Below are 26,388 nucleotides of genomic sequence, written 5' to 3' on the forward strand. Positions count from 1 at the left end.
GCACGGGGGTGTGATTGACATGAAGAACTGTGGGGTGACACGTCTCCGCATATCGTCTCCAACGTGGGTGAATCCGTAGAAATGATTATTTCCCTAGAAGCAGCCCTAACTACAATCCTGACTTCTGATCTCTTTCATACTGTTGCTGCCCCTCTGTGATCCTCCCCATGTCCCAGTACAGGCCGATTAAACCAAGCTTTTGGCTTTCTAGTTTACACTTCTATGTTCTACTTCGCATTATGAACAATGATCCTCTTACATACCGTCATCACATCAGGAGCTGGAATGGCTGGAATCGGGACGTAACAATTGCACGGATCCCGACTGCATGAACTGTTAGACATTTCATTTCAGATGACCTCGAGATCGTGGATTCGACATCAGCGGCGTGGGCGTCGTTCTGGGAGGGAGATCGTCAGGATGAGGGAGGCGAGAGAAGATCCTGGAGCCTCCCGACAAGGTGATCTCGAGATCAAGATCTATTTTCGGATTCAGGAGTGTCGCCGAGGTGGAGCTAGAGCCAGGCGCTGGGGCGTTGTTCATATCGAAGGATCGAAGCTCATCGTCAAGGTAAACACTTGATCATGGTATGAGGCAAGTTAATCAAAGGAACACACAAACGATGAGGGTTATAGTTGGGTTGCATGTGAAAAAGAGTGATACACATTTGATCCAGTAGTTGTTAAGCGTTGAAAATATCTAATCTGCTCAAAGGGCTTATAAGTATCTCCAATAATACTCGATCTCAAATTCTGAATTGAAGATTACTGCTGCGAGCCATCTCACAGTGACGCCTTGACCTCCTGTCTCTCCCGGCGTTTTCGGCCTCGTTCAATCTTGAATTGCTCCTTTGCATATTTGACATTATCACTGGACATTCTCTCTTCCTGAAGCAGACGGCATTCACGATCATTTGTGTCCAGCAAATCCTTCACGAGTGGGTGTTTCATCAATCGCTTTGTTGCTTGGAGAGAGCCACCAGGCGAACGGTCGATACTATCTGCAATTGCTAGGACCTGTCCTAGGAAGTTCTCAGATAGAAGAACTCTGCTGACAAGGCCCAACCGTTCTGCCTCCGGGGCGAAGATGCGCTCCCCTGTCAGAAACAATGATGATGCTCTCTGGTGGCCCATCATTCTCCCAAAGCTGAAGCTTGCAGTGGCCTCCGGAAGAAATCCCCATTTGATAAATGGAAGGAAGAAGTAAGCCTCTGGGACGGAATAGACCAGATCAAATAACGCAAGGCAGGTGGTACCATATCCTACAGCAGGGCCATTTACCGCAGCGATTAAGATCTTCTCAGATAAGATCAGCTCCTTATTAAGTTGATGGAAGTCTGCACCTAGTGCAAAGGAGATCTCCTCATCACTTATTAATTCCATGCCGGTACAGAAGAAAGGGCCATTTCCAGTCAAAACAATAATTTGGACGGTGTTTTGTTGATTTGCCCATTGAATGACTTGACGTAAATCGGCAAGGAGAACGGGGTGTAAAGAATTCCCTGACTGTGGTTTGTTGAGTTTGATTAATAGGACCCCGTTCTTTAGGTCTTGTAGCTGGACAAGGTTCGTTCCAAGATCGTCTGCCATATTGATCTATGTCGATTATTTGTTTTAGCTGCTGGCTTCTTTTGTACGAACAAGAAGCACATTTTCGAATGCGTACCAAGCGTTTAAATTTTGTGAAGGATGATGGAAGACGGTCGTCCGCTGATGGTAGCGCGCCAATTGGGTACTGGTGGCACTTAAATCCCTAACTAAGTACAGTATAATATACCTTTGACCCAAGAACGATATGCCGATGCTAACTGCGTCACCGCTTCATAGCGCAACATGGACACGTCAACCTTCAACCTAAGCCTGAGATCAGAATAAGAAAGGATGCTCACTACGTTGAAGTAGTGCTCAAGTCGTGTAACGCAACTAATGCAACGAAATCCGTATTTGGACGACCCTAGGACTCAAATAGCGAGATCTCTTCATACAAACCTCACGAGCAGCTAGACAAGAGAAGATCTACACTGTGTCACAAACTAGTCACGCGAGGAGTAAGCCCTGCAGATCTATCTAGATTAGTAATTAAGGATGACGCTTGGATGATCGGGGCTAGAGCAAAAAAGGTACTGTAGGTCCGGGCAGTATGTTTTAACAATTGCTTTGATTGACGTAAAGATTCCAAGTTTGGAGCCAGCTGCAGGACACGACATCACCCTTGCATACCTACCAACCAACTACGACAGCAAAGACTCAGCGGTTGTCAAATTTGAACCCATCGTTCTCGTTTAAAGGTTTGTACTTTGGTTGGGTTTCGCGCTGTTGTGTAACTCTTTTATCTAGATCCAAGACACCACCCTTGTCATCTGCTAGCGTGTTTTCAAATATCAACGACCAAGGTTTAAATTTCGACATGGCGTCATGGGCTCTCTTAATTTTTTTCGATTTCTATTTTTCATTCTGAGTCTCTGATGCTGGATAGCTTTAATAACTGGTAACAGCAACTGTGGGGATCCTTCAATGTTTCTAATAATGTTGCAATGTCGTCGATATTTCCCGAACCTGACCAACAACTCAGGACAAGTCAAAAATGGGGGGTTAGAGAATCTCGGAAACAATGCGACTGGTACACAGGGCATGTTAGGCATATATACGTTTTGACCGTTCCCTCCGTGGATACTCGTGAGACATATAGCACGCTTAGTTCGAGTTAAGTTGTTCAGTAAATATATAAACATTTTCTGTTCGTTGCCACAGTGAATGCACGTAGTTTACAGTGAAACTGGGACAACTAATTAAACATATGGTCGGATCATCTCTACCGTCATCTGCCAGATAATTTCTCCACCATTTAGATTATGCAGCTTCGCCATAATCTTCTCCTGCTGCAGTTCTTTGAGCTTGTCGTTGACCAAAAACAGCGATCCTGTTTCGGTGGTCTTTGCCATGTTCAAGCCTTGGCTCTGGCCCGCAGTCAACGGCACGCCAATCCCGCCATATTTCGCACTGGTCATCATGTAGATGATCTTCTCGGCCGCATCCATGGGCGAAGTTGCAGCTAGGCGCATTAGCAGGTTGAGCGCCGGAAAGAACCACTTGTCACCCCACGCCTTTCTAAAGACGCCCGTGTCAACTCCACCGGGACTGTGATGGATGAACACGACACGCGGATTTTCTTTCGCCAGACGTGACATGGACAGGGTCGTGTAGGTCGCCCCCGCTTTTATAAGCTCAGTTAGGGTGAAACGACCGGGCTGCTTCAAGTCGAGATCATCGAGGTGGATGGAAGGCGACTCGTAGCCCGTGGCCAAAATCGAGATGATGCGCGGGCTCCTCGGCGAGGCATTGAGCAGGGGCAGGAGTCGGGTGATCATCAACATGCGGCCAGAGTAGGTCAGCGATAGCCAGATCGTGTTGCCCTCGGACGTCTCTGTTGACGAGTGAGTGGCCGTGGTCCGGCGTGACCGCGGGTAAGTGTAAGTACATACCGATTCGCTCTCCCGATGCAATGAAGCCCGCGCTCATATACAAGACGTCGATGTGCTGCTCGCGAGATTGGATCTCATCACAGAGCCTCCGAGTATCTGCAAGGAGCGACAGTTGGCCCTCGAGCCAGATGATCTGTGCAAGCTTGTTGGATCCCCGGAGCTGATCCAGGAATGCGTTGTGCTTCTCGCCATTGCGGCCAATAACATAAACCTTCACCGGCACCTTGGTCGCAATCAACCGAATGAGCGTGGCTTTTCCAATCCCATCGGTGGCTCCAGTCATCACCACCGTTTGAGGCGCCGTCTCGTCCGAGATTCGGACATTGGATGCCTTCACTTCGGAGATCGCAGTCATTGCATAGAATTGGGAGGGTGCAAAAAATGACCAGGAATAACTAGATAGAGAGCGATAAAAGACGAAGAGGGAATGGGTAGGCCCTCATCCCGTTTTCTCCGAAGACGCCCGTCCTCTTCGCCCCCTTTTTCCGGTCGGAGTTCGCGACTACGTCCTTTTCCTGCTCTCCAACCAAAGCTGATTAACGCGTTGTGTATGATGCATACCCTACACATCCTCCCGTTTTCGTCCGGTCGCCCGTCCTACATCTTCGTCTTCCCCCCCGTTTTCGTGCCCGGCCATGCTGATCTCACGTAATGTGAGTTACGATTAGAATGTCTCTGTGTAGAGTCCGGAAACGACAAAAAACGGAAGCCGAAGAACTCGGGCATGATAGACCCACCAGATGGATTCCGAGGATAGACGCACTCAAGCAGCTACCTTAGCCGCTTTTATCGATCACGTTCTCATAGAATTCCGTGCCCATTGGCGCTGTCTGGTACCCAAATGCTCCGGCTGAAACCCCGCGACGACTGGTTATCCATTTCCACCCAAGTGCCTAAGTAATCTTTGGTCCACGTCCCTCCGATGGTGCTAGCACGGGCTGCAATAAATTTAGTGAAGTATCTGGATGGCCATTACTTTCTATTCAGTACCGCCTCTCTCGGGACGAGAATATGACATTCCCAGCAGCACTTCAAGGTAGACTCACTACTTACGTCTATGCTCTAGAGACACTTCAGATCCAAGCTTCTCAGATTGTGCTCGGTGGTGAGTCAGCAGGCGGTACTCTTGATTTTGTGATGCTCTGATAAATTAAGGAAGAGGACCCGGCGCTTCCTTTGCCTCGCTGTATACTTCTATTATTAGCATGGGTTGATATGAGCAGGAAGGCCAGAGAAGATCTGCCTAAAAACCATAATTATAACACAGATTATGTCAAATACGACTTTCTTAACTAGGGCCAGAGCGCCTTCATTCCCTCTCGCTGGAATAGCAACAATCCCTACTTCACTCCTCTTGGGAACCAATATCACCTGGGTGTTCCCGTCTTTGTCTACGCTTTTACGTCGGGAGTCTATGATAGTCTTATTGAGTTGTCTGGCTTGAAAAACAAATCAAGTTGCGCACGGTGCTGGAGACAGAATATGGTATGAAAGACCCCTGAGAAGGCGAGAAGGAGAGTGTAGAGGCGCAGGCAGGAACGCTGTAGTTGGCAGGTAATTACAGGAATCGGGGAGGGACGAGAAGAACTTGGGATAGAAAGTGTATATATATTGAGATTGGAATATCTGAATCGTGAATATCGGTTGTGGATCTGCCGATAGCTCGCTCTATTTGGCGGTGGTTTTGGGCTCGCAGATGCGCATTTGCAAGGAATATCTCGCCAATCCAGTCTACACAAGGTCTAGTAGTAGTCTTTCCAACGGGATAACCAAGAGTGTCATATGTCAAAGTGTTCGTTATATCGTACGCTGGCATCGCAACATTGCTAGTATATATCCAACACGCCCAATGCGCCCCAATCTCTCTATCCAGTATCCAATCGTGGCTATCGTGAGATGCAGAAAGAAAACATGGAAACGCTTATTTCGCTGGCACTCGCTCATAAAACACAATGTAGGCCTGCTCGTTCTGCATCCGGTCTCGCGCTCGCAGATCTCGTGGATTGAAGTCAGTGGTTCGTTCATCATCAAATCGCCGCCAGCACAGGCGCTCTGCATCGCGCACGAGCGAGATGTAGTGCCCGCTGCCCATCGACGATCCAATGTGTCGGAGTACTGCAAAAGCATCGTAGGTGAACGGCGGCACGGTGGCGCCCGTAGTGGGTGGAGCAGCCCCGGCGTCCGGGGGTGGAGCCGCGTTAGGGTATGAGATGATAAAGTCGTCCATACGCAGCCCGTGTAAGGGGAACTCGATGGGGGTGTGGATCTTGCGCGCACTCTGGGTCTTGGATGCGGAGAAGCGCTTGAAGTGGACCACCAGGATTTGTGGCGCACGCGTGATGATGATCTGCTTGGTGGCCATGCGTTTGCATTTGCAGTGCGGGCATTTCCACACCTCGTCGCCGCTGAGCATCTCCTCCTGGCAGTAGCTGCGGAGACACTGATATAGGTCCCCCGTGCCGGAGGGTGGGATTTCCACACTGATGCTATAAAATGCTTCGTAGGTTGTCGATGTTTGGCGGCACGTTGTGCAGCGCAGCCGACTGGCATGTTGCCCGGCAAACAGGGACGAAATGAAGGATTCCTCCCGGTGACAGTATCGGTCCCATTCGATTCTCGACACGCGGGGGACAGGCATTCGCTCCCGCTGCATTTCCTCCGCAAAGGTCAAGGGCCGTAGCGGTGTGCGTTGCCAGTTGATGTTAAGGTCCTCGTGCAGGCAATCCACCACAAAGTCAAAGAATTCTTTGGCATCTTGCTGTCGGTCAATGGCCCATTCCCGGTTCAAACGGCCGCAGAAATTTCGGAACGAGGTGGGCATGATCACCTCGACATCATTTCTCCACAACGATCGGATCAGATTCGCATAGAGTCCGGGCATGACACCTTGTGACCCCTTCCAATTCTTCTGTACATAGTACCGGAACCGGTCGTCGATGAAGAACTTGCTGAGCATCACCGTCGCACTGAGACACTGTAGGGTGGAGTTCATGTAGCACGTCACACCAAAATTGGTAAGCCCTGTCCGCGGAAGTTTCAAGCGAGCCAGGGCCGAGCTTGACGGGTACAAAGCAGTACGGGAGGCCGAATTCTGACGTTCCAGGTGAGGCTGGATCTGGCGGCCATCTGAGACCCCACTGTAACTGGGCCGTGGAACGGCGGGAGGAGGCCGCGAGGGAGGTGCTGGCATAGGGGCAGCATAACTGGGGACAGGTGCCGAAGCTGGGCGAAAGCCAGGATGCATCATCGACTGCTGGATGTGATGTGGCTCAGGGAAGCGGCGCAGGAAGTCCTCGTATGTATGAACAAAAGGACTAGAGGGCTCTGCCCCGACAACCTCCTGCGGTTCTTCTGTAAGTGCTCCTTCTTCCACGTAGGTACTGGTGTCAATCTCCTCGTTTTTAGACTTTTCCATCCATTCCGAAAGCTCCTTGGAATCCAACGGCGTGAACTCGCGAAGCCTTCTTTTGCGCACTTCCAGGCTCGAGTTTGCGCTAGCCATGGTAGGAACTCTTCCGAGAGGGCGCCCTGGCTTCGGAACAGGTTTCTTGGTTTGAAGGGATCCCATAACTGCTGTGGTCGAAGACGTGGCAAGCGAATGCTGCCCAAGAAGATCAATCCAAGCATCAAGGCCACCGAGAAGAAGTGCCGGAGGGCGTCCGGCTTTGAGCGGTTTGTATGCATTGAATTCGTACAAAGTATCATGCAAAGCTCTCAAGTGCGGCGCCGAGGTCCCTACGGGGGAACCCGCAAGATAGCTGACAGAATCCGTGCTCTGATCATAGTAAACAACGAGATCGAACTCATTGCGTTTCTCGAACAAGGCTTGTTCATGTTCAGGTGACACCACGAGTCGCTCCTCGAGCTCCTCCGCGGACACGTTTTCTTTCAAGACAACAGGCTCAATGCAAATGATGGATTTTGCATAAACATGACCGCTGTCATACTGATCGCGAGGGCGAATGTCAATCAGCAACACGTTGAATTTACGGAGATATTCGAGGAGACTCTGGGCAGTAATCGCCGAATGGTAAGGCAAGTCGGGCGAATTGCTTCGTGTCTCTCGCACCGAATGAACACCGTTGGGGGTTAGTGATCTATACGGATTGTCATCCAAACCACCCCGACTTGGACTACCACGAGGGGAGTTGGTAAATTGGGAGTATCGAGGGTTGACAGATCGTGTGCTTTCGGTCGAGGTCCGGGGTGGATTTGGCGGGGGTTGTGAGGGCACTGTGAATATAGGGCTGTACGCTGGATCTGGAGCGCGAGGCAGGGACGAAGTTAGAGGAATCTTCGGAGGAAGGGTCGGTACACTTGGCGAAGACTCCATGCTGCGAGGCCCTAGCGGACGCCTTGACGGAGGGGAACTATACGGTCCCTGTGGCGGGTGGGTTGATAGTTGAGAAGGGACCTGCCCTGCAGATCCCATAGTGGAGCCGTCGGGACCAGCCATATCGGAACTCGACTCATATTCGCGAGGAGGCTGAGATGCCTTGAGCTTGGCAAAACGTTGCGCAAGCATATCTTCTGCGGGGCTCGAGAATCGTTTGGGTTGTGCTTGGAGCTCAGCAGTCCGATGGAACTGTGTCGGACTCGGCATTCTAACCGAGTTGGTCCCTGATCCACCATTTTCCTGTCCCCTTAGACTGGGGGAAGCTTGATGTTCTGGGGACCTCGCAGCAAACAAACCAGTGGGTTGTGTGTTGTTGACCAAATTATCCTCGATAATCTGTCGTTTGATGGCGTCCATTGATCCTTGTTTGGTCCTGACAGCCTAGTTTACCAATGCCAAATTAGCCAGCATGCCCATAAAGAAGAGAACAATTAATCCAGCACCGGTCCCGGGCAAGGCCTGTCGGAGAACAACGTACCATCATCAAATCCGCAAACTCTTTATACCATCCCGGTCGCTGAGTAATGGTTGTGCGGTATTCCGGATGATGAGGAATGGTATTTACTGTGATTTCGGAGGCTCGCAGGTACTGGACATAGGCCTTGTCCGGTTGGCCATCTACAAGGTACTTGGCTTGTTCGATCGCCTCGGCTGCTGTCTTCAGCAAAACACTGGGCTATGTTTGAAATGAGCAAGCGTAAACTTCAAAGCCCACAATTAAACCTATTACTTACCGAAGTAGTGTCATTCACATTCAATCCTGCGGCCTGATCCTGCAGGTCCTTGATGTTGGGGAACCGGGCTCGTCGCGAGAGTGTAGGGGTGCCATTTGGAAAGGAATCGGGGCTGGAGCCTGGTCCGTTAGATTTCATGTTGCTTCCCACCGAGTAAGGACGTCTGGCACCCTTCCACGGTGGTATATCTGGTGGAGATGGCAACGTCGTCGCATCGGAGGACATGGTAGATCCGGAGGGAAGGTGGGGGGGGGGCTCAGCGCATGGCTCACTCCGTCCCGACGCGGGGAACAACAACTTTGGGAGCTGTGTGTCTGCAGCAAGTCAAGAAATAGTGCCGCCTATGGATCACACAGCAGGCAATCCTGAAAGAATAGAATCATAAGGGAATGGGAGAAGGACAACATCCAGGAGCGCCCATGCGCCGTATCGAAACACGGTGACCATACATCCTCACCGCCCTCGGCCTATGACGCCAGGGGCTTAGTCATTGGTGCCTGGAGCTAACTATCCAAGGCTCACCTTGCGTATCTTGCGATGCTTAACTTCCCTTCACAGAGCGAGTTTCCTGTCCTTTCATCACTAGCTGTGTGGATTTGATCGCCTTGCTCCCTCACACTGCCTTTTACTATTGGATGTCTCCCTGGCCGTTACTATGGCAGGCTGGTTCTCCTCTACCTCGCCGCTCGATGAGCAGGTCGAGCGGGCAACCTCTTCTTCCCTGTATGTTGTGCGCGCCCGTCGGTATATACCCTCGGATTGGGGTCATATACAATAGTCCGGCTTTTTCTGAGATTACCGGGCTAGTGACTGACACATCCCTAGGGAAGATATCGCCCTCAACCTGGAGATATCCGACCTCGTCCGATCAAAGAGTGTCCAGCCCAAAGACGCGATGAAGTCTCTGAAACGCCGATTGGAGAACCGGAATCCCAATATCCAGCTGGCAACACTGAAGGTAGGCACCTTGATTAGGAATCGTGGTTTCGGGTCAGATGCTGATAAGCTCGATTGCCCATCAGTTGACCGATACATGCGTGAAGAATGGCGGCACCCACTTTCTGGCAGAGATTGCCTCTCGTGAATTCATGGATAACCTTGTGTCGCTGCTCAAGGCCGAAGGCGCGCCCCTCAATCCAGACGTCCAGCGGAAGATCTTGGAACTAGTCCAAAGTTGGGCCATGGCTGCTCAGGGCCGGATTGATCTGTCGTACCTGGGGGAGACGTATCGCAAATTACAGGGCGAAGGTTTTCAATTTCCACCGAAGACTGAAATGAGCGGCAGCATGCTAGAAAGCAGCGCGGTGAGTGTATCTACACCAGATTTGCGAAAGCGGTGCTAACCTCTAGGCCTGTATCAGCCACCGGAGTGGATCGATTCCGATGTTTGCATGCGATGCCGTACTCTGTTTAGCTTTATGAACCGCAAGCACCACTGCCGGAACTGTGGTAATGTTTTCGATGCTCAGTGTTCCAGCAAGACCCTGCCATTACCGCATCTTGGGATCCTGCAGCCGGTTCGAGTGGACGACGGGTGCTACACTAAGTTAACATCGAAGCCCTTAACGTCGGGTCTCTCCGACAGGTCTTCATTCAAGAATCACTCTATTACCAAATCCAGCGCCATGGAACCTCGCGGGGCCAAGGCAGATACAGGGTTCGATGAAGATCTGCGCCGGGCGCTGCAGATGAGCCTCGAAGAAGCTGAAGGGAAAGGTCCTTCAGGTTTTGTGCCGCAAACTGGCAATGTTCCAGATACGACCAAGACCGATTCAGGGCCAGCAAACGTGGAGGAAGAGGATGCCGATCTCAAGGCTGCGATCGAGGCGTCCTTGCGGGATATGGAAGAGCACAAGCAAAACCATGCGGCTGCGTTAAAGAATGCCCCTAACCCAAGCTCTCCATTGCGTGATTCCTCCAGCACCCCGACTCCCTTACCTAAGAATCCATACGAGCTCAGTCCGGTAGAGGCAGAGAACATCCATCTCTTTTCTTCCCTGGTCGATCGGTTACAGCATCAGCCTCCCGGCACTATTCTCCGAGAGCCCCAGATACAGGAGCTTTATGATAGTATCGGGGCATTGCGGCCCAAATTGGCTCGCAGCTATGGAGAGACTATGAGCAAGCACGGTAAGTCTAGTGCTCCTTGTCGCCGATGGGCTCGTGTCAATACTGATTCTGTAGACACTTTGCTGGATCTGCATTCAAAACTCTCCACTGTGGTTCGCTACTACGATCGAATGCTAGAAGAACGCCTATCCAGTGCCTATTCTATCGGATATGGTGCCGTTCCTGGAGCACCGCAGTATCCGACTGTGCAAGCTTCCTTGCCTTCACACGCACCAGATGCAAGGACCGGTGCCGAAAATTTTTACTACGGAAACCCGACAGACAACTCTCGCCCGCCCACTACTGTTTATGCGCCACCGCGAGTAAACAGCGGTGGCTTCGAAGGGACACCGAGCGGCGTCGTGAGCCCTGCATATTCAGGCCAGGCGCCCCACGGAGCTCCTCCGGGTGCTCCAAATGAACCACACCATACTGCCTGGGCAAGAAATTTATACCCGTCTCTGGGATCGCCTCCACCCAGCAGTGCCATCCCCAGCAACCATGTTCCAGCTCCAGCGCAGTACTACACAGCCCAACCCGATCAAGACCCAACCAAATCACCGTTTACGGAACCACCATATCAGCCATCACCGATCATGCAGCGAGACTCGCAATACCAGCCCAGCGCCCCGCCAGGCGTCCCAGCCCCAAGTGCGCCCGAACCGCCCACGCCCACCGAGTATGTGCAATCACCTACATATTCAATGCCTCCGCCCGGCCCGGGATCCCATCAGCAAGCACCTGGAGCTTCTCCACAATCCTACTACTATCAACCGCAACAACCACAGACGCCCACAACATACCCGCAGATGGCGACTGCCCCACCGGGCACGCATGCACCGCAAAGCGGACAGATTCCGGCCTATCAGCCCACACGGCCGGTGGAGGAGAGCTTGATTGAACTATAGCCTTGTCTTTTTTTTAATTTGGGATCTGCATTTATATGTACTGGCTCTTCCCTTTCAAGTGGGACTTTCTGAAGGCGTTTAGGCCTAGGCTTACTGAATAACATTGGGAATTTTACCTGGGCATCACAGACTTAGCTTTAATGATTGATAAACTTTGCTTAGTCTATTGAGTGGTTAGGAAATGGTAGAGTCATCGTCCTAATTAATCAGAGACAGTGAAGGGGCCCAAAGACGACGGCAGGACCTTGAAAATAGCAACCCTATGAATGTCCAAGTATATGGTCATCGCCTGGTGAAGTATGAATTGATATTCACTCCTTCCGTCTACTTCCTGACCCTCTATTTTCTTCTATTCTTTTGGGCTATATATCTTAGCGGAGACTTTGCCGCTATCGAGGTGGGCTTGCAAGAGCTGTATAACTCGAGAAACAAGTTGTGCAGTGCTACCTTACTTCAGCGTGCTCGACTAGTGGGAAAGAGATTAAACCATGCCCTTTTTCTTTTCACGTCTTTTGGATTGATGCTTGGTGTTTCATACTGCTTTCTCTGCTCTCGAAGAGTGTTGTTACGCGCAATACCACGATACTTCATGAAATAGCATATTCGATATAGCTCCAGCGTGGTAATGACCGTATTGTGACGCCCGGGGACATTCTGCCACTTCGCCCCAAATCTCCGTTTCTTTCGTGCGGAACGCCGCATGCGATTTGGGCGACTTTGCTTTTTGGCCTGCATGACTTCCGACCTGCTGTGATACTCTTGCCTTGGCCAATCCCCACCTTTCGATGCCCCGTGTTGGTCGCTGATTACCTGGCTCTGGCTTTGCCGCTATGCCGACAAATACCTCATCCCCCGTCAAGCGCCCCGGTCTCGGGCGTCGCGCTGTGTCCTCTCACGCGGTCGTCACGCGGGCCAATCCTAATGACCTGTCGGAGTCTCATACCCAAAAGGCCCCCGTGCATCATAAGCCGCATCGCGCCCATGTCGTGGGTGGCCACCGCAACCACCACCGCAACCCCTCCTTTGGAAAGAACCTGAACAAACTCCAGCGATTTCAATTTGGCGCCGAGTCTACCGGGCGACATCACCAGCGCAAGAAGTCTGCCCCAGCAACTCCCGTGGCGAGTCCCAAGGGAACCGGTCACATTCGCTGGGATGGTGCTTTGGATGACCACCAGACCGCTCCTTCGATGAAACGCAATAACTCGACCCCTGCGCTACGCCGGAGTACTACGGGTCTTGGGAAGAAGGCGCCGGTGGTCGACCGGCCTCAGTCAAGCGCGGGAAAGAAGAAAACTGTCGGATTCGAGTTTGGTGAGGTTGAAAACGATGACGCTGATTGGGAGGACACCACCCAGTCACCCGAAAGCACACGGCGCAACTCCGTCGTGCCCTCGAACCACAGCCTGGATAATACCAACAACGCTGTCTTGGTCGACCCGCTCACCTTTGTGAAGCGTCCGTGGCCTCAAATGCCGCGAGCTACTAGCCTTCCGGAATCGATTACCAGCAAACTAGTCCGAGAGAATACCGAGGAGGACGAGGACGAACAGGGAGAACACAACTCTGCCGATGAAGTGCGCGACGAGTCCGGTCAACCGCTTGAACAAGGCGATATCACCAGCCGCCTTCTCAGTCCCTCACATTCTGCTAAGGCACCTCCCGCAATGTCGTCGATCTCCGCTATGGTGAAACCATCAGTCGCAGACCCTGCATCGCGCAGTGCCTTGAATCTGGCTGCTGACCAGGATGGTACTCGGCGAACTTTTTCTACATCCAATCTTGGGTTGTCAAGCATGCCTGGCAATCAACCCCAAGCTACCTCGTCCTCCATCGAAGGCGGTGTTTCTAGATTCATCGTCAACAACAAATCTGGCGCACAGGCGTCTCCTCGAACCGATTCAGATCCGAACACACCCTCCTCATTTCTTCCCCACTACCATCCGCAAACCCCTCCATCACCAAACCGTGGCGCTGGTAAACCTGCTGCGTCACCTGCGCGACCACGCGGCGCCGAGCTCCCCTCCCGGACTCAGCAGAAGCTCTGGCTTCAACGCACCGCCACACTGAATAATTCTCCTCCCGATACACATGGTGTGTCGGCGACTGTATCTCCAGCGGCGATCGACCCGGCTCATGCACGCCCGGGTCCTGTCACTTACGATGCAGGCCGTGGACTGAATGGTGGGGGCCGGGTCGGCGCCGTCGGGCATGACAGTGAAGCCCGGCATGTCCGCAAGGCTTACGAAAAGATGTCGCTGGAACTTATGGTTGTGCGACGGTTTCAGTCCCCCAGCGCCGACAGCTTCGCTCGACTTCGATCGATTGCGCGGGCATCTAAGACCGCCCCCGATGGACCCGAGCAGCCATCGTTACTGAGCAAAACCGTCAAATCAGCCCCATCGTTGCCTCTTCTCCAACATGGAAAACGTCCCAGTCGCTCAGTCAACTCCAAGTCTCAGTTGGCTGACCAGAATTCCTCCGCTTCCGAAAACCCCACAACCAATAGCGAGTCGACCGATGCCGCGCAGGCTGCCAAGTCGCCTCATCCATCTCATCGTATCCTCTCCACTTCATACGATGGCCCCAGTGGAATCAGCGGGGACGCCGATCTCGAGGATTACCGAGTTAACGAGAACGAGATGATGATCCGCCGGATGTGGGAGACACGAGAGGTGGCCACCTCGGGCTAACGACGATCTTTTCTTTTCCTTTTTCGTTTCGACTTTCACGTTAATGACTGTCTTTCTGCGTTTTGGTATAGTTACTTCCACAGTTTTGGGTGTTGGTGGCATTTGTTTATAGCGTTGGTTTCACTGAGTTTTCCTGTCTTGCACATTGCATTTGTCGGACATAGCTCCCCCTAATATTCGAGTTCGAATGCTACATAATCCCCTACATAGCTCGAAGGATGCCTGTCCCACCCCAGAGGGGCTCTTTCTAACCCAACCAGAGTCGTGGCATAGCAATATTGTGTTGGGTGCCTGTCGGAAGCCGGGGACTGCAGTGGCGTGACCCCCGGAGCCCTGAGATGATTAATGCCGCGCTTCTGATTTGAAGTACAAATGGCCCTACCCATCTCTTTTAGTATGTGTGTATAGAGTTGTCTGATTGAGCAAATTATTGAGTTTTTTTTTACTCCAATTCTGTTAAAATGGAGCTCCTCGTGCAACTGGTTACGGGCCAACTGCTACGCATCGCCTGCTACGCCGCCGCCATTGTTTTTATCTCGGTTCTCCTCAATGTACTCAACCAGTTCCTCTTCTACAAGAAGAATGAGCCCCCAGTTGTGTTTCACTGGTTTCCCATCGTGGGCAGCACCGTGAGCTATGGCATGGATCCCTACCGGTTCTTTTTCACCTGTCGGAAAAAGGTGTGTGTTGGTGTTGCGAATAAACAAGGGCTTCTTGGAAGAACTCACATTTGCCTTTAGTACGGAGACATCTTTACTTTTATTCTGCTGGGCAAAAAGACCACTGTCTATCTCGGCGTCGAGGGGAACGAGTTCATTCTCAATGGGAAACTCAGGGATGTCAATGCCGAAGAGGTCTATGGCAAGCTGACCACCCCGGTGTTTGGCTCTGACGTGGTATACGACTGTTCAAACAGCAAGCTGATGGAGCAGAAGAAGGTGATTTCTCTCTTTCTCTCTTCCTACATCACACTAATCTCAACTCGGGATGTATAGTTCATCAAATTCGGCCTCAGCCAAGAAGCCCTGGAATCCTACGTCCCCCTAATCGAAGAAGAAGTCAACCAATACATCAAAACATCCGGCAAATTCAAAGGCCCGTCCGGAACCATCGACCTAGCAGCCGCCATGGCCGAGATCACGATCTTCACAGCCGGCCGCACCCTCCAGGGTGACGAAGTGCGCGCAAAGCTCACCTCGGAGTTCGCAGAGCTCTACCACGACCTGGATGGGGGGTTCACGCCCATCAACTTCATGCTCCCCTGGGCGCCGCTGCCACGTAATCGCAAGCGCGACGCCGCGCACGCCCGTATGAAGGAGATATACCTGGGGATCATCCAAGCGCGGCGACAAGCCAGTGCTCAACCCGAGCAAAACAAAAAGGACATGATCGGGAACCTGATGCGGTGTGTGTACCGCGACGGCACGCCCATCCCGGACAAGGAGATCGCGCACATGATGATCACGCTGTTGATGGCTGGTCAGCACTCGTCGTCGGCGATCAGCTGCTGGATTCTGCTGCGGCTGGCGGCGCAGCCGGAGGTAGTGAATGAACTCTACGAGGAGCAAGTCACTCAGCTGGGCGCTGATCTGCCGCCGCTGCAATACTCGCATCTCGACAAGCTGTCTCTGCATCAGCATGTCGTCCGCGAGACCCTGCGCATCCACTCGTCTATCCACACCCTTATGCGCAAGGTCAAGAACCCGCTCCCCGTTCCTGGCTCTGACTTCGTCGTCCCTACCTCCCACACCCTGCTCTCATCGCCTGGAGTCACGGCCCGCGACGACCGCTACTTCCCAAATCCCTTGACCTGGGACCCGCACCGCTGGGAGGCCCGGCCTGCGGAAGTCGAGGACGACGGAACCGACACTATCGATTACGGGTATGGTGCTGTCTCCAAGGGCACCAAGAGCCCCTATCTGCCCTTCGGCGCGGGCCGCCACCGCTGCATTGGGGAGAAGTTTGCGTATTTAAACCTCGAGGTAATTGTTGCGACGTTGGTTCGTGAATTCCGTTTCTATAACCCCGAGGACCGGACGGGGGTGCCGGAGACTGACTATTCGGTATTTTTTTTCTCCGTGTTTTTCTATGCTATGAGCTTAACTGACCCTTCCTACAGTCTCTCTTTTCGCGGGCAATGGAGCCAGCCACGGTCCGGTGGGAACGTCGGACGGAGTGCGCGTGAATACGAATATTCAAGTTAGTATAAGCTAGAATTCATAATATAAGGATATATGGCAATCACTAATAGCTTAAGATAGAGGAATAAATATTATTATTAAGAAAATATAGAACAAAAAGAGACAAAAAACGGGTTCAAAAAACAGTTCAAAAAAGCAGTGAAAAGTAGTAGTTAGGTATTCATATTCGTAGAACTATAGCTCTCTATCTAAATAATAGAATTTTTAAAGCAGAGGAGAATTTAGGCAGTAGAGCTGTAGGAATTATATCTTGATAATGAGACCTAAAGCTGTATAAGAGCAAGTGTCATCAGCTTATATATAAGTAAAATAGCATTCATAATCATAGTATTCGAAACCCTTTTACTCAATTTCTCTCTGCTTGACTGATTCTCTCAGACCTCTCTATCTGGTCCCAAACGTTCTGTGCCAGCTCCTCCGGAGCGATTTTGGGGATGACGATGTCAGTCTCGCGTTTTTGTAGGTTCCGGAGAAAAAGAAGCTCGAAAGGAATCGTCAGGTCATCACTGGCAGTAACTGATGATGAGTCAGTTCTCCAAACCAGCACGTCCTGGCGAAGCTGCGGATCGCCCTTTTTATAGAGGTAGATCGAGAGTCTAAAGATCGCCAGATGGAGCAGAAGGGAACAATGACGGGTTCTTGAACCGCTCCTGGTTTCTCTTGGCCATTTCGATGTTCCGTAGCCGGTCGATTCGCATCTGATAAAAGTTCCTGCGTACTCATCAGGACTTACCGCACTTAACAATAAGTAGAAAGACCCGAGGGGCGCATACTTGTGTAAAGAGAATACTCGGGGTGAATCATCAGCTTTGGTTTCTGACCCGGTCTTCCGAATAGCATCGATCTGTGAATCAGATTCATTAGCGAGGTATTCAGATCAAGGATGTTAACTGGGAATATACCTTATCATCTCTCTCCTTCTCTTCGGTAGATTTGAACCCCGTGGCATCGGCTTCTTTGGTCTTTTCCTTGTCTGTTTTTTCATTCTCTTTCTCCTTCTCTGTGTCTTTGTCTTTGTTATTGTCGTCCTTATTGGATTCCTTCTCGCGCTCCTTTTTGCGGCGCTGCTTTTCCTCGTACTCCTTTTTCACCTTCTCAATCTCCTGCGCCATGGCCTCTTCTTTGGCGCGCGCAGCCTGGCCCTCGGTGTCGACAATAGGAGAGCAGAAGTGGCGGTCTTGTAGGTGTGCGAGGCACACGTAGAAGAAGTCCTGCGGGGGATTGGTGAGCCATTGCATGTATAAAAAGTCGAGTTGAAGTACTAGCCGCAATATACGCAACATAATCAGATAGTTGGGCTATCCCTCTGGTGGATTTTACCTTGTTGTCTGGCGTGATCAACACGCTGGTCGACGGCTTGTAGCAGATGAAACATGCTTTTGCGCTGGTATCTGCGACCCGCCGGAGATGATAGACGTTGGTCAAGGACATGGTGAATCTCTTGAAACAGTATACACCACGAGGGATCGTGGAAAATCCACTGCGGTCTATCTGGGGTTTGTGATCGAGTGCTGCTTCTTGAGTGGCTTGGATTGCAACGATGGGCTCAACCGTTATCGCCAGCCTGTTGTCATGTGATCCAAGTATGGATCACATCAGATTTCCGATGAAAGGGCGGTTGTTTTTTTAAAAGTACTAGCAGGGTCTACTGGATGGGAAGAATCTCGCTACAATTCCAGGCGATACCCACGCCAATTGCACTGTAACGCCGAACCATGCATTTGTCCGAGACCAACCCTGGCAGGATATGAGAATAGCAATACAAAAACGTGTTGTTCAAGAAACCATTATTCATCGGTTGCTTGAACAAAACAAAACAGATTGGGATCATTAGTAGATCATGATGAATCTTCCTCCTCGACACCAGCGGCCTCCTTGGCCAACCGCAATTCCTTACCGACGAGGCCGATATCCCGCAAGTAGGGCTTGAAAGCCGCCAGCAGGTCCCCAAGACCACTCTTTAATGACCCCAGCACCAGCTCAACGTCGGGAACTTGACGTGCTTCGGCCTGTGCTTCGGGGTAACTGGAAGGTGGGAAGTAAACATCGGTCCAGTGGGCATCCAAGCCACCTTTGTGGACAAACGCCTCCAGAACGATGATAGTTTGTGTAAAAAGATGCACCACGGCTGGCACGTCTGCTTGCACTTTGCCGTACTGATCCTCTGTCAGACTAGCAATCAGGAGTCGGGTCAGCGATTCGACAGCGTCAACAATTGGACAGAGCGATGCATCGGGCGAGCCGAGAACAATGCCCGACGCTCGCCGGGCATATGTCTGCCGAATAGGCTGGCCGATCGGCGAACGGAGGATTTGTGCGATGATCGGGTGGACGTTCTCCGGTTTATGGGTCGTTGAGGGACCCCCGGTGAGCAACTTCAGCTCCTGAGACGAGGCAAGGAGTTTCTGCTTGCGCTCAGGACTCAACATGGCTGACGAGGCCCGATCAAAGACATCACGAGCCCGAGCCCGCGCGGTCGGTGTCCAGTCCGCAGACTGCCCATATGATTTGGCTGTCGAACCGAAAGCCTCACCGAACTTAGCCTGGCGTGAGGTGGCCTTGGGGGCAGCCGCGAAGACATTGTCGTCCTTGGGAGGCTCGGTCAACTTCGGCAGGGTCTGGAGGACCGGTTTGGATGCTTCGGGCTGCGCCACCTTCACGCCTGGCGGAGGGTTTTTGCTCTCTTCGATGCGAGTATTGATGTCCTTAATTACATCAGTGACGCAATCAACAAGCTGAGACCACGTAGAACCATTGTCACGATCAATTTCGTTGAAAATGGCTTTTCGACGCTCGGGCAAGCGCTGACTGATAAGACTGAGTTCCCAGAATGCAAAAGCTTTTACCACCTCTTTCTTGGCCTTCAAGCCAGTGAGCAAACTGCCGTTGGGGTCCTTGGCCTCCGATGTGAGTGGCTGTCCTCGCTTGAGAGGCTCCTTGCCAATGAAGATAGAGAAGAACAGGTTGGCAGTTTGCCAGCAAAGGACCAGTAACGCTCCGGAGAAGAAACACTGGATAACCAAGCCGATGAAGCCCGGAGGGAGAAATGTATCAGGCTCGGCAGAAGACCTTGAAAAGTTCCAAAAGAGCTTCGCAAAGTACAAGGACCAGCTCCATGCAGCCCGCCTGAGGAATACTTTGTATACCACGGGAGTGACTCCAGCAAGAATAATGCTTCTTGTGAGACCGCTCACAAGGGCTGCGGGCAGAGTGTCTTGAAGGTATTTAGAAACCGCAGGTACTGTATGTGTGCGCTCGTCGGCAGACTTGTGAACTCGGTTTGCGACAGGCACGGGGATACGGTCGTAGTCATAATAGAGGTGAACCACCGCTTGCACACAAGCCAGGAGGATGTGGTATGTATGGAGATAGATCGGTCTCTCATTCAAAGTTGGTCGTTCGTGGGATCTTATGCTCAAATAATTAGCTCAATCTTAATATTATTCCGAATACACCACATACCTGCCCCGATTCACCAATTCCAGGTGTGCACTTGCCGATGACGACCACAAATAGATCTCAGTGAACCACCAAGCTGAAAAAAGATACCAGCCAAAGGTTTGAGCAATATTCAGAGGAAAGAGGTATCGGAATGTGCCGAGTGAGGATTGAGTTGTCCTTGAGCCGATGTGCATTTGACCAACGCGGAGGACGAAGACGGCGAGGGACGAAACAAAGAGTAAGAGGGTGCGAATTCCACATGTTCCGATTGGAAACCATGACCAAAGTACTAGAGACATCGAAATTTTAGCTTCTGGGACTTGCTCGATTAAAAACAAGAAGGAACGCGAAACTCTAGGACCACACGACACGACGATAGACTTACAGGACGACTTGTCCCCAATCGCAATTGCGACGACATAGCAGACTAGAAGCGCAAGCGCGGAGGCGTGAACAAAGCGTCGGTGCAGCGCCGAAGTCAAAATTCGCCTGTACGGTCTAGGTTGCGCAGCAGCCATGATGCGAACTGAGGGTGGGGATGGGAGCTTTCGAAAGAAAATGACAAAGATTATAGCATGATCAGAGTAAGCATCCCAGAGCACTTGCGAGACCTGTAAAGTGCAATTGAAAGACCAGCGGCAATTTTGACAAGAAGTCACAGCCTAAGAAGAGCCGGTGCTGAGCCGAGAGAGGGTCAAGGTTAATGGCGCAGTTCATGATGGAATATTTTGAGGTATCAAAACACACCAGCCGCATAAAGTCAGGTGACCGCTATGGCGCAAGCTTCTTGTGGCGCGAGGGACGCTAGCCTATTTTAGACTGGTGTTGCAAGGTACGTCATGTGAGGGCGGCCTGCTGTTCCGGGCATCCACGCGGTTATCGAAGGCAACAGCTGACGGGTGATAACCTTGGAACTGTTCTGCTCCAGTCTTTTTCTTTCTCAATTGTTTACTCATTCACGTCGCGTCAACATTCCCATCATGTCTTTCGATCGGTTGAACTCGTTAGAGGCCCAGCCCACCACCATGCGACGGTCCGAGGACCCGCAGTACCGCGATGATCCTGGCTTCGACCATCTGGCCGAGGGTCTCTCGGATCAGTTGTTCACCTTGACTTCCAGCATCTCCAGCCTGTCCAACCAGATTGCCCTTCTAGGCACTAAGAGAGATACAGAGCGTGTGCGCGAACGTGTCCATAACCTCCTGGAAGAGACACGTGCGGGTTTCAAGGACGTCGGAGAAGGGATCAAGAAGATCCAGACATGGGAGGACGTCAATGTAAGCTTGCAGCTCCATTTCTTCCTTGACAATATTGATTACTGACGAGCGACTCGCTCAGCCCTCCCAAAAATGGACCCAGCAGAAACTCTCCTCCGAGTTCAGGGCAAACCTGGATGAGTTCCAGACTATCCAGCGTCGTGCACTAGAGAAACAGCGTGCATCCGCAGTCGCTGCTCGCACTGCCATCGAAGACGGTGAGCCCACAACAGCCGAGGCCGAGGGCCAGCTGCAACAGCTGCAGTTGCAGGAGCAGGGCCGCCTGGCAAACCAGGGCGAGGTGGATTTCCAAGAGACGCTTATCATCGAACGCGAGACGGAAATTCGCAATATCGAGCAGAGTGTCGGCGAACTGAATGAGTTGTTCCGAGACGTTGCGCATATCGTGCATGAACAAGGAGGGCAACTGGACATCATCAGCGAGAACGTGCATAACGTCACCCAGGACACCCGGGGCGCCAACGTTGAGCTGCGCGGTGCCAGTCGATACCAGAAAAATGCCCGCAACAAGGCATGCTGCCTGCTCGTGATTCTCGCTGTGATTCTCGCTATTATCGTGCTCGCGGTTGTTCTTGGATAGATGGCCTTGCTTGGACTTATCTTGTTGTTTCTCTCGACTCGCGGTTTCTGTTCTTTCCCACTCTCTGTCATATGTGTGCATGATATCCCTTTTGTATGATCGATTCTGTTCCCTTAATTAGCAGCACAGTCTTTTTGCCTACCTCGCCGGAGTTTCATGGAATCGAAGAACGGCACCTTAGCTATTTGGAATAGGTCTGAATATATTCAATCTCCCATTGCCTGGTCAGCACTTACATTAGTACACCTTAAAAAGAAGAAAAAGAATTGATCTCTCGAGGTTTCATTTACAAAATTTTATGTTGGGGCTTGCGGAAGTCCATGTCCCCATGTCCCCAGGCGGCATATTCAGTTCGGGAGATCTTGACAATCAATCAAAACGAAGTTCATCATAAATAAACTGGCAACCTGGAAGCATGTACATAACTGATGGCATAAGGTGCCATAGCTAATACCCTAACATTCCCGTGGTTTCTTTTCGAATCTGCCCATCTGCGCATTGTATCACTGTGATTTCTGACGTCGAGGATGTTCAAATCTACCCCTTCGCTGAGAAGGTAATGAATAACATCCAGCTTGCGAAGAAACACAGCCTTGTGGAGAGGAGTTTCTCCCATAAAGAAATTCATGTTCCAAGAAGGTTGGTGGTTCTGGTACAAGAGGGCGTTAATTGGAGTACCCCGAGCAATGAGAAGCTTCAAGACATCGACTGCGTCGGAATCTCTATTGACTGCATGGTGCAAAATTTGTCCCTGTGTGACATTGCCGCCACGACTAGGCAGAAGATTGACGACAGGTAGAGAGGCGTGTTCGACGGCGCGAGAGAACGGCGTGAAATCGATGTCACATCGGCGGTTGGGATCGGCTCCATGATCGAGTAGTCAGGTTGTCATCTCAATGTTGTCGAGGGTATTGCTATAAAGACCATTTGTCACTAGGAAGTAACTTTGAACAGTGGCAGTTCGACTCACCTGAGAATCGGAGGATGCATTGAGCCCATCGGCTTGTTGATATCCCATCCGTTTTCAAATAACGTCACCAAAACATCCTTTGCGTTTGCATTGATGGCCTCATAGACATAGAGTGGCGCTATAGGCAGTTCCTGATAGAGCAGCTCTTTTACAAAGCATATGCTGCCCAAGTAGATAAGTAGATGGCTTGAACCATCACTCTCGATAATCCGAATATGGCGGAGTTTTCAGAGCCAGAGGCGATAGAGTTGCCATTCAAGCAGTCTCTAAATCTTTCGACGTCGCCTTGGATTCAAAACTGTTCCAATTCTCGGAATGTTTGAATGGGCGCCTGTAGTGGAGCCCGGGGGATGGGATATTCTCCCAGCTCTGGGAAAGTTTTCACTGGCGGAATATATGATCATTCTGTGAAATAGCGGGTAGCCATGGAAGTGATCAAGAGGGTGGCAAAGGGAGGGGCTTTAGGTAGAGGCGAGAGCCAAGACCACATCTGCACGTCGAGTCTAGGTGACTTCGGGGGGTATATACTCCCGTTAAATAAATGCCGTGGAAGGGAGAAGAATGTTTCTTTGGTCGTCGTCCCCTCGCATAGTATCGTACATTCTGTTATACTACCATTATACATCTGATTTGAATCCCATGCCTTGCCGATGCTCCGTTGTCGCTTGTGAGGTGTCGTGTGTGATGTGTCGAGTGAAATGCAAAAGCATTGCGCCCAAAATCCGGTTTTGAATGAATGCTGCAATCACAGGCCAGTAAAATGATTGAATCTCATCCTCCAGCCTTCGTAGCTATTCAGCTTTGGTCGAACGTCCAGATAGAAGCTGAGCTTGCCCGGTCCGGCGTTGGCTGCCAATCCTGATGGGTTGCCGTGGCCACCCGAAGACTTCCCCTGGTAGAAATCGATCACATACTCGACTTTCTCCCCGCTACAGCGTTCAACGACCCAGTCGTGTCGATCAAACGGGAGCTGGTAACCGAGCCACCCATTGATCCGCGCGCGTGGACTGAGATACTGCGGGTCGACCCCGAGTCCGCGAAAGGAATATAACTTGGGCCCTCCACATTTCTTGCTCCCAGGATCTGATGATGGTGCCGTTTGCTCCCAGTCCTGGATTTGCTTCCACGCGCGCTCGTTAACGGCGTTGTGGATCGGGATGATCGAGGCAACCGATGTCGCCAGCTCGGAGGCTGAGGATGTGGATGTTGGTGTGTTACCTTTGCGCATTAAAGCTTCGAAAAATTGTTTCTCGGATGGATAAACCCAATTCCCTGTTGTCTGGTCTTGGCCAGTTTCGGATTCGGCGTTCGACGGACAGCCGTGCGAGGCGGCATAGGGGGATGGAGGCTCCTTGCCAGTTTCTGGGCAGGTATTCGCTGCACCTGGGTCACCGGCCCGGGGTATACTGCTTACTTCGCGATCTGATGACAGCGGCCGTTGTGATTTTGTTCGGGATTGCGGTTGCTCGGAGGCTGCGCCAGACGTAGGATGAGGTGAATTTCCATGTTGCTGCAACCAAACCTCACGGGTTTTATGGTCGACCGGACAGGAAGCCGACGGCTCTGCAGAGGGAGTGCTGGCTCCGGCACCCATAGTCGAGGGAGTCGATAACGGAGAAAGATGGATTGGAGGATCGGCGTGTCAGCAAGACAATTTTGCCCTCACCGCCTGCTCCACCAACGGTCTTTCCGTTCCCCCCCTCCCTAGGAAATCCCCCTCCTCTTCCCTCCCATTGTCGCTGGGAATATCGTTCAAAACATCTTCATCCCGCATAACCAGCAGCTGAAATGGCATCCTCGTCCTCCCAACCTGTTTACCGGGCCACTACCACCGCCCCGGTGAACATTGCTGTCATTAAGTATGTCGTTCCTGATTTGCCCCTCATCGCATACCCAAAACTTGGTCCCTGACTGTAGCATTTGACTAGGTACTGGGGCAAGCGGGATGTCACTCTCAACTTGCCTACCAATTCTTCGCTCTCTGTCACCCTCTCTCAGCGCTCTCTTCGCACCCTGACCACCGCCTCCTGCTCTGCCAACTACCCGACTGCAGACACCCTCAGCCTTAACGGCAAGCCCCAGGATATTCAATCCTCAAAGCGGACTCTCGCCTGTCTCTCCAATCTGCGTGCTCTCCGCCAGGCTATTGAAGATGCCGATTCATCGCTCTCCAAACTCTCCGCTCTGCCTCTCCGGATCGTTTCCGAGAACAACTTCCCCACTGCAGCCGGTCTTGCCAGCTCGGCCGCCGGCTTTGCTGCCCTGGTGCGTGCAGTGGCGAACCTTTACCAGCTGCCACAATCCCCGCGGGATCTGAGTCGGATTGCTCGTCAAGGCTCCGGCTCGGCTTGCCGTTCTCTCATGGGCGGCTATGTCGCCTGGCGCACAGGTGAGCTGGCTGACGGCAGCGACAGCCTGGCGGAGGAAGTCGCACCCGCATCGCACTGGCCGGAGATGCGTGCCTTGGTTCTGGTTGTAAGCGCCGAGAAGAAGGATGTTCCCAGCACGGAGGGTATGCAAACCACTGTTGAAACCTCGAGTCTGTTCGCGACGCGGGCCCAGGCCGTTGTCCCCGAGCGCATGACCGCCATTGAAGAGGCTATCCAGAACCGGGACTTCCCTCGATTTGCCGAGATCACCATGCGGGACTCTAACACCTTCCACGCCACGTGCTTAGACTCGTGGCCCCCGATCTTCTACATGAATGACGTCTCGCGTGCTGCTGTCCGTCTCGTGCACGACATCAACCGGGCAGTAGGCCGGACTGTCTGTGCTTACACCTTTGACGCCGGTCCAAATGCCGTGATCTACTACGAGGAGAAGGACTCAGCTCTTGTTGCTGGCACCGTCAAGGCCATTCTGGGCGCGGATACTGAGGGCTGGGATGGCCCCTTCAACGAGAGTGTGGCCAATGTCACTGCTCCCGGTGTTGCTTTGGATCAAGTTGACTCTCGCATCCTGAATGTCCTCAAGGATGGCGTAAGCCGTGTCATCTTGACCGGTGTTGGCGAGGGCCCCATCAGCGTGAAGGAGCATCTGGTCACTGAGACGGGTGAGGCCATCATCCACTAGGAGGATCAGAGTCTGAGGACTATGGTATAAGATGCCATCTCTACCACGGCTAGACGACTCAAATGATACCCCATACTTCTATGTTTTGTCCAGGGCCAATCCACCAGGGCCTTCTCGGTGCACATATCTTTCTCTTATATATAATTCCCATGCTTCGTGAATATGAAAATGCAGCATTATGTGTGCTTCCATTGCGATTACCTTCCTTCCCAATCCCCCATTATACCCTTCGTATAGAGTAAGTCTCCGCCGCTTCATACTCCCGGTTCTCGCCGATATATATCCCACTTCAACTACTTCGGCGTGCGGTCTTTCCTCCAAACACCAGGATCGACTCGAGAATCTGCCCCGCTCAACAAGTCGGACAATCATCACAACGCTTGAAGCCAAACCCAAGCGTCCTACACATATCGATAAATCGTCTCTGCTGATTTCCCGGGTAGACACAACACCCCGTGAACCCGCACCCGTATACCCCGTACTTAGCCCCGATCTGGTCACAGGCTCGGCGCGAGTTGGCCGTTCC

At 51.9% G+C, this 26,388-nt stretch overlaps 13 protein-coding genes across 13 annotated transcripts; 5 read left to right on the forward strand and 8 right to left on the reverse strand.

Moving 5' to 3' along the window:
- Nucleotides 1–782: 782 nt before the first annotated feature.
- On the reverse strand, nt 783–1,589 carry NUU61_002766 (enoyl-CoA hydratase/isomerase family protein; the record flags this gene model as incomplete). Its single annotated transcript, XM_056653348.1, has 1 exon — nt 783–1,589. The coding sequence occupies one exon, from the start codon at nt 1,587–1,589 to the stop codon at nt 783–785; it is 807 nt and encodes a 268-aa protein (XP_056514415.1).
- A 1,199-nt stretch (nt 1,590–2,788) lies between these two features.
- NUU61_002767 (NAD(P)-binding protein) lies at nt 2,789–3,836 on the reverse strand (the record flags this gene model as incomplete). Its single annotated transcript, XM_056653349.1, has 2 exons — nt 2,789–3,423; nt 3,482–3,836. The coding sequence occupies 2 exons, from the start codon at nt 3,834–3,836 to the stop codon at nt 2,789–2,791; spliced, it is 990 nt and encodes a 329-aa protein (XP_056514416.1).
- A 1,566-nt stretch (nt 3,837–5,402) lies between these two features.
- Nucleotides 5,403–8,836, reverse strand: NUU61_002768 (putative ubiquitin C-terminal hydrolase; the record flags this gene model as incomplete). The annotated part of the gene is made up of 3 exons (XM_056653350.1): nt 5,403–8,258; nt 8,356–8,553; nt 8,612–8,836. The coding sequence occupies 3 exons, from the start codon at nt 8,834–8,836 to the stop codon at nt 5,403–5,405; spliced, it is 3,279 nt and encodes a 1,092-aa protein (XP_056514417.1).
- Nucleotides 8,837–9,266: 430 nt separating this feature from the next.
- vps27 (ESCRT-0 subunit protein VPS27) lies at nt 9,267–11,628 on the forward strand (the record flags this gene model as incomplete). The annotated part of the gene is made up of 5 exons (XM_056653351.1): nt 9,267–9,334; nt 9,437–9,569; nt 9,634–9,915; nt 9,973–10,741; nt 10,796–11,628. The coding sequence occupies 5 exons, from the start codon at nt 9,267–9,269 to the stop codon at nt 11,626–11,628; spliced, it is 2,085 nt and encodes a 694-aa protein (XP_056514418.1).
- Nucleotides 11,629–12,458: 830 nt separating this feature from the next.
- NUU61_002770 (uncharacterized protein) lies at nt 12,459–14,321 on the forward strand (the record flags this gene model as incomplete). The annotated part of the gene is made up of 1 exon (XM_056653352.1): nt 12,459–14,321. One exon carries the CDS (start codon nt 12,459–12,461, stop codon nt 14,319–14,321), a length of 1,863 nt encoding a protein of 620 aa, XP_056514419.1.
- A 461-nt stretch (nt 14,322–14,782) lies between these two features.
- NUU61_002771 (cytochrome P450) lies at nt 14,783–16,506 on the forward strand (the record flags this gene model as incomplete). The annotated part of the gene is made up of 4 exons (XM_056653353.1): nt 14,783–15,001; nt 15,062–15,259; nt 15,317–16,384; nt 16,441–16,506. The coding sequence occupies 4 exons, from the start codon at nt 14,783–14,785 to the stop codon at nt 16,504–16,506; spliced, it is 1,551 nt and encodes a 516-aa protein (XP_056514420.1).
- Nucleotides 16,507–17,118: 612 nt separating this feature from the next.
- On the reverse strand, nt 17,119–17,953 carry NUU61_002772 (AAA-ATPase Vps4-associated 1 family protein; the record flags this gene model as incomplete). The annotated part of the gene is made up of 3 exons (XM_056653354.1): nt 17,119–17,220; nt 17,425–17,733; nt 17,843–17,953. 3 exons carry the CDS (start codon nt 17,951–17,953, stop codon nt 17,119–17,121), a joined length of 522 nt encoding a protein of 173 aa, XP_056514421.1.
- Nucleotides 17,954–18,360: 407 nt separating this feature from the next.
- NUU61_002773 (nucleoporin NDC1) lies at nt 18,361–20,481 on the reverse strand (the record flags this gene model as incomplete). The annotated part of the gene is made up of 3 exons (XM_056653355.1): nt 18,361–19,930; nt 19,985–20,252; nt 20,349–20,481. 3 exons carry the CDS (start codon nt 20,479–20,481, stop codon nt 18,361–18,363), a joined length of 1,971 nt encoding a protein of 656 aa, XP_056514422.1.
- A 462-nt stretch (nt 20,482–20,943) lies between these two features.
- NUU61_002774 (SNAP receptor PEP12) lies at nt 20,944–21,820 on the forward strand (the record flags this gene model as incomplete). The annotated part of the gene is made up of 2 exons (XM_056653356.1): nt 20,944–21,240; nt 21,302–21,820. 2 exons carry the CDS (start codon nt 20,944–20,946, stop codon nt 21,818–21,820), a joined length of 816 nt encoding a protein of 271 aa, XP_056514423.1.
- Nucleotides 21,821–22,208: 388 nt separating this feature from the next.
- Nucleotides 22,209–22,690, reverse strand: NUU61_002775 (uncharacterized protein; the record flags this gene model as incomplete). The annotated part of the gene is given in 2 exon segments (XM_056653357.1): nt 22,209–22,593; nt 22,611–22,690. 2 exon segments carry the CDS (start codon nt 22,688–22,690, stop codon nt 22,209–22,211), a joined length of 465 nt encoding a protein of 154 aa, XP_056514424.1.
- Nucleotides 22,691–22,700: 10 nt separating this feature from the next.
- Nucleotides 22,701–22,975, reverse strand: NUU61_002776 (uncharacterized protein; the record flags this gene model as incomplete). Its single annotated transcript, XM_056653358.1, has 2 exons — nt 22,701–22,734; nt 22,791–22,975. Coding segments are annotated over 2 exons (219 nt in total), but the record flags the coding sequence as incomplete, so codon positions are not given.
- Nucleotides 22,976–23,535: 560 nt separating this feature from the next.
- NUU61_002777 (cytochrome c1 heme lyase CYT2) lies at nt 23,536–24,384 on the reverse strand (the record flags this gene model as incomplete). Its single annotated transcript, XM_056653359.1, has 1 exon — nt 23,536–24,384. One exon carries the CDS (start codon nt 24,382–24,384, stop codon nt 23,536–23,538), a length of 849 nt encoding a protein of 282 aa, XP_056514426.1.
- A 194-nt stretch (nt 24,385–24,578) lies between these two features.
- mvd1 (diphosphomevalonate decarboxylase MVD1) lies at nt 24,579–25,862 on the forward strand (the record flags this gene model as incomplete). Its single annotated transcript, XM_056653360.1, has 2 exons — nt 24,579–24,649; nt 24,719–25,862. The coding sequence occupies 2 exons, from the start codon at nt 24,579–24,581 to the stop codon at nt 25,860–25,862; spliced, it is 1,215 nt and encodes a 404-aa protein (XP_056514427.1).
- Nucleotides 25,863–26,388: the final 526 nt, after the last annotated feature.

Source organism: Penicillium alfredii (assembly GCF_028826965.1).
Source record: "Penicillium alfredii strain IBT 34128 chromosome Unknown utg000004l_segment0_segment0, whole genome shotgun sequence".
Classification (NCBI taxonomy): Eukaryota; Fungi; Ascomycota; class Eurotiomycetes; order Eurotiales; family Aspergillaceae; genus Penicillium; species Penicillium alfredii.